This window comes from Daktulosphaira vitifoliae, unplaced genomic scaffold (genome assembly GCF_025091365.1).
Source record: "Daktulosphaira vitifoliae isolate Bord-2020 unplaced genomic scaffold, ASM2509136v1 Scaffold_5, whole genome shotgun sequence".
Classification (NCBI taxonomy): domain Eukaryota; kingdom Metazoa; phylum Arthropoda; class Insecta; order Hemiptera; family Phylloxeridae; genus Daktulosphaira; species Daktulosphaira vitifoliae.
The window spans coordinates 30,498,916-30,511,455 of record NW_026099576.1 but is presented as its reverse complement, the minus strand read 5'-3'; the positions used below and the strand labels follow the sequence as shown (position 1 = coordinate 30,511,455).

The following is a 12,540-nucleotide window of genomic DNA, read 5'->3' as shown; positions in this document are numbered from 1 at the left end:
TTTGGCTCAAGTTTTTATAAAGATCACTCAATGTTTTTGAGATAATTATTAATTAGTAATTAAGAATTAAATCATTATTAAAAAATGAAAAATGATTTTTTTTTCTTTAACTCTCCTACTATAGTTTATTAAAAAGTATTTGTACAAAATGTAAGGTTTATCTGTCAAATAAAATTTTTTTATTGACCTCTAAACTTTAGTTGATAATCATTTTTCAGAAAAAGAATATTAACTTTCTACTTAACTATTTTTGAGTTTATTCTTATAATTATGAAATTGCTACCAATAGGTAGATAACTTTGAGAAAAAATAAAAGTTTTATTGTATTTTTTACATGACAAATAACTGAATTTTAAAAAAAATTGATTTAAAGCTAACAAAATTGAAAAAAATTGCAATTTAATTTTTTATGCAACTTTTTTTAGTACATTTTTTTAAGAGTTTGAAAAATATTTGGCATATAAAATAATATAATATTTAAATAAATTCCAAAATTTTTTTGGTAAATTTTTACAAATTTATCTGTTTTATATATATATTTTTTTAAATTGTTCTTTTTCTGATTATTTACATGTAACATACAATATACTTATATTGTGTATTTTTGAATTCTTCACAAAATTATCTATCTATTAATAGCAATTTTATAACTATGATGTTAATGTCATTCATAATTATAATTTTTTGCTAATTATTTATTAAAAAATATATATCGATAAAATATATAAACATATATTTTATTTATTATAAATTATATTAAAATTAAAATAATAAATTATTACTATTCTTAAGGTTAATCTGTGTACATTAGATGCTACTGTACATTCATCAAAAGCTCAAGAGTATCAAATTAGAGGTTATCCAACAATAAAATTCTTCCCATCAGGCACATCTAGTTCTAGTGGAGCTGAAGAATACACAGGTGGTCGAACATCCGATGATATTATTAGCTGGGCATTGCAGAAACATCAAGAAAATGTACCACCTCCTGAAGTTTTTGAGGTATTAAATTTTGTATAGTTTATGTTTTTATGCAGGTACNGCTGAAGAATACACAGATGGTCGAACATCCTATGATATTATTAGCTGGGCATTGCAGAAACATCAAGAAAATGTACCACCTCCTGAAGTTTTTGAGGTATTAAATTTTGTATAATTTATGTTTTTATGCAGGTAAATTTATGTTTTTTTTTTACAAAAAAAAAATAATTGATTCAGAATAATGAAATTTGATGAAAATAATTTCATCTATTTCTCTTTATATAAAACATAGAATAAATAAATATAACTGTTTTTTAATATAATCAATGTATGAGAACAAACAATTTTTTTAGTAAGACAATTATTTTTCATACAATCAATGAGAAAATAAGATAATTTTCTTTCTTTGATTTTTTTTTTAAATCTGAGACATAAAAATTTTAATTATATTTTACATATAATTATTTGATGTATTGTTAAGTTTCAAATTGTTTCCAGATTAAAAAAATTTTACTTTAAATGAGTTGGTTAAGCATATTTTTTATTGAAGGTAAAATCTATATATTTAGAAAAAGTAAAACAAATTTTTCTTATTTTACCAAACTTATTTTTTTTTGAATCTTGAAAATTGTATAAGATTTTTGTTTTATATAGTACTTTCTGAAATTTAATCTACATTTTTATATTGAAATAAATAATTTACCTTTAATCAATCATATTGTACTAGGTTATAAATGAAGATACCTTCAAGTCTGGATGTTCAGAACATGCTTTATGTGTAATTGCTGTATTGCCTCATATCTTAGATTGTCAGTCCAGTTGTCGTAATGAATACATCAAAATGTTACGCTCATTGGGAGATAAATTTAAACAAAAGCTTTGGGGGTAAATTACATCACTTAATTATATTAGAAAATTATTACTTTTTAATCTTACTTAAAAACATTTACTGTCCTTATTCTTTTGTGATTACAAGTTCTTATTTTTTTAGATGGTTATGGTCTGAAGCAGGAAATCAGTCTGAATTGGAATCATCATTAGAAATTGGTGGATTTGGTTATCCTGCATTAGCAGTTTTAAATGTTAAAAAAATGAAGTACACTATTTTAAGGGGATCTTTTTCAAAAGATGGCATTAATGAATTTTTGAGGTTTATATATTTTTTTTATTAAAAATTATTCAGTTTTGATAATTTGTTTAAAAAAAAAACTAGGGATTTATCATATGGACGTGGACGAACAGCTCCAGTCAGAGGTGCTGAATTGCCTAAAATTAATACAATTGAACCTTGGGATGGAAAAGATGGTGAATTACCTCAAGTCGAAGATATTGATTTATCAGATGTTGAATTAGATGGTCCTTCTAAAGAAGAATTATAAAAACTGTTATACTAACTCTATTTATTTATTTTTTTAAGACTGAACAAGTTCTATATAAATATTAATATCTAACCACTCGGTCCTATGACTTTTCATTAGTCTAAAACAGCTATTTTCAAATCAATCCTATTTTAACAAAAATCATTTTAACAATAATCCCACTTTTCCATTATAATTTAATGTTAAGTAGAATTTTGTAATATGAAAATCAAATTTAATTATACTTCCATAGTTGAAATTAATTAAGTATTAGAATATTAAATTTTTTTTGTATTAAATGAAAAAAAAAAATTAGTATAATTTTTATTTTATTAAAATAACCTGTTATTTATTTTAAGTCTCTTCCATATGTTATAACAATGATATAAAAACATTTAAACTAAACTAAATTTAAAGATTTTAAATATTTTTAAACTAATAGTTTTGCCTAAAACAATTAAAAATATGTTTTGGGTATTATACCTATTTAAACTTTTTCTAATTTCTCTTTACTTATATTAAATTATTTTATAGTTGGTGTAATATTTAAAGTTGAATGTTAATTTTATATATCTAAAATAAATTCTCAAAGTAATGTGCCAACTATATCCATTAATTAATCCCAATAATAAAATAATAATAATAACACTTAGAATTTTATTTTAATTATTCATTGAATGGATATCATTTAACTCGGTGTAAAATTAAAATAAAACAATAAATTTTTAAACAGTGCATATTTTTATTTAAGCTTCCAATTTTTTTAAATTGATATTGATTAATATGAAGTACACTTTAATTTGATTCTTACAAAGTTTTTTTAATTAAATCATTTTTTTCACAATTTTATAGCTCAATAAGTCACATGAAGAGTAGGTTACTTAACCATGGATAATTTAGAATATGTGGTTTAATACTTGTCTTACTTAGCAAACGGAGCTACTCGTAACCAAGTCTCAAACCTAAAATTACGCCCATCAGATAGTGCCGCATATCAATTAGACAACACCTCCCTCTAAGTTATATGATACTTAATGAATTATCGAATTAATCAATTACTTTAAAGTAGAGGTGAATAAAAAAAGTTAATTTTTTTAAATAAAACATGTTTTTAATTTTAAAAATAGAACAGTATGTATAATAAATAATTGATGTATCAAAAATAACTAATTAATAATAATAATTTTTTTTTTAAATTAGAGTATCAAACAATTAAAGAAAAATTAATAAAATAAAATTACTCATAAGTAAATGCTATGATATATATAATTAATCAAACTTAATATGTGCTGTACGCATATCATCAACTGTCCCTTCCACAATCAAATTTCTGTCGTCATAATACCGTAGTAAACTTTTCCACGTAGGGTTTTTAACCAAAAAGTTAGCGTTACCAACTAAAAAAAGACCAAACTTTGCACGCGTAAGTGCCACATTTAGCCGACGGACACAGTTCAGGAAACCTACGACGTTTCTCTCGTTCGAGCGGACACACGATATAATAATGTACTCCTTTTCACGGCCTTGAAAAGCGTCCACACTACTGACTTCCACCCCTTTGTTCTTGTTTAGAATTTGTTTCAAAAGTGATCGCTGTCCTTCATATGGAGTTATAACACCAATTTGATTTGGAGTAGCTCCTTTGCTAAGGAGTTTGGCTACTAGTTGTTCAACAACTTTCGCCTCTCCATAGTTCAAGAAAGACGTGCCCGATCGCGATTTTCGTTCGTTGGCATCGGAAGAGTAAAATACCATCGGCACATTTGGGTTAGGCCACGTGAAATCAATCGACCCAGTTCGGTCGCTACAAGTTACGCCGTTCCTAATCGTACTCTCGTACATAGTTTGTGAAGCGTACTCGCTGATCTCGGGGTGCATTCTGTACTGTACAGTTAAACGAAATGGTTGTAGGCCAGCAGCTACCAATCTCTCGAACAGAGAACGATGCAGACCTCCGTTTCTAGTGTCCGGACACGTAACAACCGGCCCCAACTGACAGTGGTCACCTATTAACACCACTTTTTTGGCTCCGTGGGTGATTGGAATGATGCATTCCGGTTCTAAGCCTTGAGCGCATTCATCCACGACCACCGAAGAAAAATTGATTTTTTCTAAACGGTTGTCGCCGGCGCCGGAGCAAGTCGTGCACACCACTCGACAATTCGCTAGACAGTCGATTTCCGCCTTTCTTCTCAGATAATTGTAGTCCCTTCTCTCTTTTGGGCTCAACTCGACACCTTGATCAATCTGCCCTTGAAGAGTTTTAAATTCCGAATGACCAGCAAGCTTTTTAATTTGTTCACTAAGATATATATTTGAAAGATCACTTTTAACCGTCTCTTTCGTTTTTTTCACAAGTCTCACGACATCGATGCCTGTTTTAGCCACGGCATTTGCCAAGTTATCAACAGCGTTGTTCGACGGTGCACAAACTAATACGGTTCCGGACTTGGACAGATTGTATACAATATTGGCACAAGTAACCGTTTTTCCAGTACCGGGAGGCCCTTGGATTAGAGAAACTGGCGTGCGTAGGGCATGGCTCACAGCAGACAGCTGTGACTCATTCAAACCAGGTAAATTGGGAGCTAATAGGCTGTTATCTGTCAGATTTTCATCACGTTCGGGTGAATGTTGTTGTTGACGTCCGAGCAACATTGATCTTACTTCAGGTGAAACAGATTCGTACTTGTAAGAAAAAGTAGCAAGTGCCGCTTCCATCCGAGTGTAAGGGGTTTTATCAAATGACTTTTTTAAAGTTGCCGGTGTCCCAATTGGCAAGTCGATTGAAAAATTTACTTCTACATCAACAACGCTCATGAACTGGTCGAAGTTCGTAACAATTCCTTTTATGGCGTTGGTCATTTTTGGACTTGAAATCCATAATTCTTCGTCAACTACAAATACATTATTTTTACTATTCATATGAAAACGTACTTTTGATTTTTTATTGTAGTTTTGAGAGCTAACGATTTTGCATTCAAACGAATGTTTTTCGCCCAGTTTTAAATTGTACGAGCATTCAGCACTTATTAATGGCTGAAAAAAATGCCCATATTGTTTTGACGAAGAAAATACACAGGGAATATTTGTTGGAGGGACAGTTGAATGCGGAGAACATGGCAGTGGTAGTTTATCATCTTCAGCGTTTAGTTCATTAATTTTTATGACTTTTGTTTCCGTTTTCTCAAAAAGTGTACGGTGATCAATAAGTTTCAACAGTGTTATGACAACAGCACAATACATTGCCATTGTCCTGATGAAGTCATTTTCTGTAATGAAATAAATTCCACACNAAAGTCATTTTCTATAATAAAATAAATGCCACACCAAAATACGAGATGGTAAATTTTCCACATGTCCTTTGACTGCATACTGGTAGCAAGCGATGTTCTTGATGTATTTAATTTAAAAAAATTTAAGCACTTAGTATGAAGTTAGAATAACGAAAAATTTTCACGTTTATGATTTATATTTACGTTTACGTATATTTAATCTAAAAAAGGTTACATTCTGAAAGTGTTCCACTCCTTTTATATGAAAAATTTTGTCATATAGTGGCCAGCAAAAAAATAAAAAAGTATTCTTTTTGGCCAACATCACTTTTTTAAGAAGCCAAAAAAGTGTTCTAAAATAACAACTAAGTAAAAAAAAATTTTTTGATTTATTAATTATTTATTTTACAACAAACATGCAGTTTGATCGAGGCTTTAAATTATGCAGTACTAATCTAAACTTTGAATAAAACAAGCTTTTCAAATTAGAAAATATTCAATTCATTAAATCTAATTTTAGTATAATAAACACCTAGCAAAAAATATTTGTTTATTTTTCTTCATGGTAATATGAATTCTAATTAATTTAAGGGAATTTTTCAAATATTTTACTTATATAGTTTTTTTACACTAAGTTTTGCTTTAGAAAGTTAACGAATTAGCAATATTATTAAAATAAAAAAAAATTTTAACTTTTAATAAATCTTAAAAAATATCGTTTTTTTTACTAAAAGTGAATTTCATGTTGTTTAATTGCTTTGTCATGTTTTTGCATTCAACTCGAAAACATTATGTTTTAGAATGTTTTCGTAGATAATAAGCCTACTATATTTAAACCTTTAGTAAGTTTTTATTCAATATTAAAATAATTGAATTTCAAAAGTGAAAGTAGATTGTACATCTATTTTAAAACCACAAGGGTTTTCTTTATAAAGAATCTTTTAAAAATTACATATTTTCATTTTTAGTAGGTGTAATGAAATTAATTCATGTCAAACAACATATCAATTAATACTTGAAAAGTTATATTATTAGTACTATCTGCTAAATAAACTGAATCATTAAAATTCAAAGTGGTATAAAATAAATTAAATCAAATGAATTTTCGCAAAATTCCATCCAAATTTGATGAAAGTATGCTATTAACTCTGTCAAATATTTATTATGTTAATTAAATGGAGTTAATTTTAAATTTTAACAAGAATATAAATTTTTCAGTTTTTGCTATAGAGTAAGCCAATTAAAATTAATAAAAAATGTACACAAACCAAGTTGTATAATTTATAAAATGTCATAAATTTTGTAATATTTTTTGATAAATGTTAGTAATAACAAAAATACAGTTGTAAAGTTAATGTAAAATAATTTTAATATTTATTTTATTATATTTAACAAATTTAAATAAAATAAAGGTCATAAGACATAAGAAATTTAATTTATTAATTTTTTTTTACTTTTTTAAAGTCGAAAAAGTTATTTTTAAATTTGAGTTAGCTTAAATAGCCAAACTTTTTTGCTTCGATGCGAATTTTTTATATGTAAATACTAATTTTTAATAATATTAAAACTTAGAAGTGATAGAAAAAGTCTAATTGCAGATTTGAATACATCGCGAAAAGTTGATTTAGAATGGTATATTTTTGTTACTGATGAAAGTTCCTTGTAGTTCAGTGCATTTATTTATAGTAACAAACAGTTTTTATTGAAATTTATTGTATCAAGCCCTTTAAATTTTTATACACGTAAAAATAAAGCAAAATACAACTTCTTTATTATTTTTATAATTTCTCCGTTTAAATTACAATATTAAATTATTGAATATCAATTTCATACTAAATTTAATAATTATAATTAGTATTTATTCATATATTATATTTTAAAATCAAAGAACTACTGATTAGGATATAATCAAAGAAATAAGAGTTGATGTTGCTTTTGGAATAATCCACGAATTTCTCTAAATGAAACACTATCTACAGATTTGCATCGAAGCATTTCTTATGATAGTGATTTTAATCACTGTCATATATCATCTATTCTTGTTCTATCTATACCTTGTCTACACTGTGCCTCGACCCCACTGTGCTACCGTTTTTTTTTATTTTATTGTATAGTATTTATCTTGTGTTTTATAAGTGACTAAATATTTTACAGTTCCGTTCCTTATCCTTTATAAAGGTACTACTTTATTTTTTTAAATAGTACTTACATATTTTATTAGCTTATAAAATAGAAAACAGTATAATTTATAAAATTGGGTAGGTCTACTACTTTTGAGATTATTAAAATTTTAAAATTTAGACTAGTGGTGAAGTATGCGGAAAAGTGCAGTAGGATGATTACGACCGAGAAATGTCTAATGATAAAAATAGCTATTCCTGCACTTGACCTGTAGTCTAAATATTAAAATTGTTGTTTTATTTTGTCTTAAGTCAGTCTATGTTGAGAAAAAGGAAAAGGTGATGGTTGGCTTGTATTAATGAATGTAGAATAAAATTTCAAAACAGATAAATATATTATACATGAATCATAAACCATCTTATTTATACACCAATGTGGATAGGGGTACACTTAATACTAATGCCACAATGGCGCTTATATAAACAAATAATAAATTACAAATGTGAATAAACCTTAAAATTAAGATGAACAGGCATTATATTTATCGACTAATTGTATCGGCTTATGATAATGTTGAATATTGAATGGATCAATAGAAGTCGAATGCAATTAGCTGACCTGCGTGTACTGTATGTCGTGAATGGTATTGTGAAAACAAAAACACTCAAACGTGATTTACTGAGAGCGCACGAGGGTGCGACAATCGTAATAGTGATATTTCATTTTTTGCAGCAAACAAATACAAAACTATGGACTTGCAAGCGCCATAGAGCTTATAGCTAAAATGCGCTAAGATGACGGTGATAATGTTGACATAGAGAGAAGACCGACAACAACTTAGTGTAGTACAATGATAGTATAAGTAATTAGCATACACAATTCTTTGGCAGCACATTTGAACGATGTATATCCAATAAATCCAAAAGTTGTTATAAGCAATCATTTTCTTAATTAGATCATTTACTATTTTATAAGCTAGTTAAATATATATTTGAAGAGTGAATGTGTCAAACGTTCTATGTGCCAAAAAAGTGAAAAATTGTTTTATTTCTGATTTATGTTCTATGTGCCAAAGGCCACAATCTTGTATGTGTTTCAAATGTCAATTAAATTTTTTACTTGTACAAAATTGCATTCATAGATGGTGATCGTTGTGTGAGACGTGCCCATGTTACCATTGTTTTTTGTGTTTTCTGAACAAATATGTTTTTGGCAAATAGAACGTTTGACACATTCACTCTTCATTTTACAATTAAAATAAAAAAAAAACAAGTAAAATACTACTAAACAAAGTCAAAAAAATATATTTTCAAAATTATTATTATTTTTGGAAAAAATTTAGTTTTTAGTTTCCATTACATTATCCTGACTTTCATAAGTTTTCATTGACTTGAATTCAAAACCCTTACTTTAAAAACAGACCCAATTGCCTTACAAAAATAATGCTTGAATTTTTTATACATCAATTCAAATTTCAAAAACATTGTATTATCATGGTTACATGGGTCAATTAACAAATATTCTGTTATCAATTAAATGAGTAAACAATAAATATATCATACTGAACTATTGATATTTGTACCGGACGCAAGATATTGATATAGATTTTCGTAATTGTTTACTGAACTGATAAATATAAAATTAAACGATTGCTACGGCCCCGACCCTATGTTAATAGTAAGTATTATTATATTTTATGTACCTGTAGATGTAGATAAGAATATTTCCACGGCCCTTCTGCCAGTCGTAAGAGGCGACTAATGAGGATGCGTCAGGTCGAAAACCGGCGAAAAAATTTTGTCAAAAAAAATTAGGAGTCCTGAATAAAACTATAGGCGGATTTCCCATAACGATTATACGCGGGGATAACAGGTGAGAGAAAATAAAGTAGTTAAAAACGGAGAAGGCCTAAGTAATAAAGTGTTTGATACCAGCCGGACCACTTGTGCGGTAGCTTTTTCACTAGTCATTTGTATAAGTCTACCCAACGCTTGTAGTGTCAACAGTATAGGAACGTCACAACTTAACTTTAGGTTGGACGCGTATAAGGGGAAAGATAGATAGAAAGTAAGAATAGGTACTTGGAATGTTGGAACATTAACTGGTAGAAGTAGAGAATTAGTAATATTATTGAAGAGGAGAAAAGTTAACATTTGTTGTGTGCAGGAAACTAAATGGAAGGAAGAGAAATCAAGGGTAATATGTGAGGGTTACAAAATAATATATTTAGATAAGTCTAGTACAAATAATGGTGTAGGGATAATAATAAATGAGGAGATGAAAAGTTAAGTTGTAGAAGTAGCTAAGAAAAGTGACAGAATTATAGCCTTAAAATTAATTTTCATGGAAAAAGTGTTGAATGTAATAAATGCCTATGCACTACAAGAAGGATGTGATGAAATTGATAATAAAGTGTTTTGCTGAGAGATTGAAGAGGTCATGCAAAGAGTACCTAGCAATGAGGATGCGGTGATAGGTGGAGATATAAATGGACATGTAGATAATGAGAGGAGAGGATATGAAAGAGTACAAAGAGGATATGGTTTTAGTGGGAAGAATGAGACTGGAGAAAGAATCCTGGATTTCGCAGAATCGTATAATCTCGCTGTGGTTAATACTTATTTTAGAATGAGGGAAGAAAATTAAAAATTATAAAAGTGAGACTAATATATTACAGATTGATTATTTTATGTGGAAGAGAGAGAGCGTAAAGCGAGTAAAAGATTGTAAAATTATACGAAGCGAGTGTGTCACTTCACAACATAGACTGTTGGTAATGTAGTTGTGATGTACTAGGAAGACAATATACAAAAACAGAAGTAACACAGAATAAACATCGAAGATCCTCCGCTGCAATATCTGCCATTTGAAAAAATCTTCTGGATGATGCCTATTGTGTTAGAAAATTATATTTAATAATCAACCATAATCGTACAATCTGTCATCAGGCTTATGTGTTAGTAAAAACATTTTCACCATACTGTTTTTTTTTTAGAGTACATTGTACCATAAATACTTACGGTGATTTTTTTTGTTTACTTTTTAGGTCTCTTAACAGGGCATACCCACTGTTATGTTTGTATACTTTTGTAATTTTTTTTTTTTTAATAAGAAATTTTTTTATAAAATCCTATATATTGGTTTATAAGTCTACAACTGTTTTGCATTTAATATTCAATTGACATGGTCTTTCGTTAAAAAACATTTTATTTTATTTTTTTGGTAGCTTAATTCAATTTAAAAAAATAAAATTGAACAGCATATTTTTTTTTAAATCTCATTTTTTTCGAAAATTTAAATTTTATTCGATGCTTGATTTTTTATATTTTGAATTTTGACACGGCACCGCCCTTTGTGCTATGCTGGTGCTCACCCGTATCTCTCTCGTTATCAGCCGTCCAGCTATTAATATGACAATCGGTTGTCATCGGTTGTCTCCCCGCCCTTGATACCGAGATAAGACCGCCGCCGAATATGGATTACGGATATTGCGTTCTGTTCCGTTACCGACTTATACCTTAACTGGTCGATATTATTGGTTCCGGTTTCTGTTGTCATTTTATTTCTTTATTCTTTTTTATTAGTGGTAATTGCGATCGCAATTAATCTGCGTGGCCTTACGATTCGCAATAAAGATATATATAAATAATTGTCGTTGGCATAAACTTATATCAATTAATTAATAATTAATTCGTGCGGCTTAACATTACATACACCGTATTAAATATTTAATACTGTTATACATATATATATATCTGCGGTAGTGCATTATAGCGTCACTCGTGTGCCGTACCCGTATTGGATTACGTGTCAATTTCTTGTCACAGCTGTGTAAACTTCTTAGAATAATCGAATAATTCAAATTAAATGTTCAAAGTTGAGCTTAAAAACTAGTCATTATCTTATAACTTACTTTTGTAAAAGGTTTTTTTATTCATTATGTTGCAAAAATATTTGATTTATTTTGTACTGAGTATTATTATTTTTCAATCATCAAAAGGAAATGAATATGTCAACGAAGTAAATAACATGCTTACACATCCTTATTGGAAATTAGGTATTGATGAAATTAAAGAATTGTTAGGTATGTATCCACAGTTTACAGTTTCTGACATAATAAATAATAAAATAATAAATATGAATTGTCAAACATTGTTTCCACCATTGGCTAATAAATATGTTACTGAAAATAATTTTCAAGAAAAGGTAATACAATATCATTTTTTATTAAGCTGTTACTATGGAATAGAATTAATGTCTTATTTATATTACGCAAAGGAATTATGTCAATTATGTAAACTAGAAGATCCTGAAGTTTGCGAAATACCTTTAAGAAATAAATTGTGTTTTTTTAAAGTAGAACTTATTAAAATGAAAAATTCTTTATTCCATTTTACTCGATGGTTGACTAATAATAATAATACTCAGTTAATGAATACAGTTAACGCAGTCATCAATGATGTCCTTATAATATCTGAAAATATAAATGCAGAAATACTTGAAAATATTGTACAAAATCTAAATAGCGCATACAATAAGATAAAAATTTTTTTGGATAACCATATGATACCGAATATAAACGAAAATGATATACAAGCGGTAAAAACAATAAAAGTTGCCAATGAATTAAACAATATATCATTAAAAACCAAAGTTAACTACATTTTTAGTTTTTTTGACAAAAATCTAGGTCATATTGTTAATAATAATAAACAATTAGGTTTTATTTATGACAACGATTTTAATTGTTTGGGAGTGATAAATTATAAGGACTTTCCAAATACTCCATCTCCACAATGTGATGA

The 12,540-nt window shown here is 28.0% G+C and overlaps 2 protein-coding genes across 2 annotated transcripts; one reads left to right on the top strand and one right to left on the bottom strand.

Annotated features, from left to right (window-relative positions):
- Positions 1-786: 786 nt before the first annotated feature.
- Positions 787-2,435, top strand: LOC126908295 (protein disulfide-isomerase A6 homolog; the record flags this gene model as incomplete). Its single annotated transcript, XM_050690210.1, has 4 exons — positions 787-1,002; positions 1,709-1,866; positions 1,973-2,131; positions 2,195-2,435. Coding segments are annotated over 4 exons (699 nt in total), but the record flags the coding sequence as incomplete, so codon positions are not given.
- A 1,112-nt stretch (positions 2,436-3,547) lies between these two features.
- LOC126908294 (regulator of nonsense transcripts 1 homolog) lies at positions 3,548-5,591 on the bottom strand. Its single transcript, XM_050690209.1, has one exon. The coding sequence runs from the start codon at positions 5,589-5,591 to the stop codon at positions 3,609-3,611; it is 1,983 nt and encodes a 660-aa protein (XP_050546166.1). The 3' UTR covers positions 3,548-3,608.
- Between the last annotated feature and the right edge of the window lie 6,949 nt (positions 5,592-12,540).

What these genes read in the sequence shown, in the direction of transcription:
- LOC126908294 (XM_050690209.1), bottom strand. Translation starts at nt 5,591, where the DNA reads ATGGCAATGTATTGTGCTGTTGTCATAACACTGTTGAAACTTATTGAT.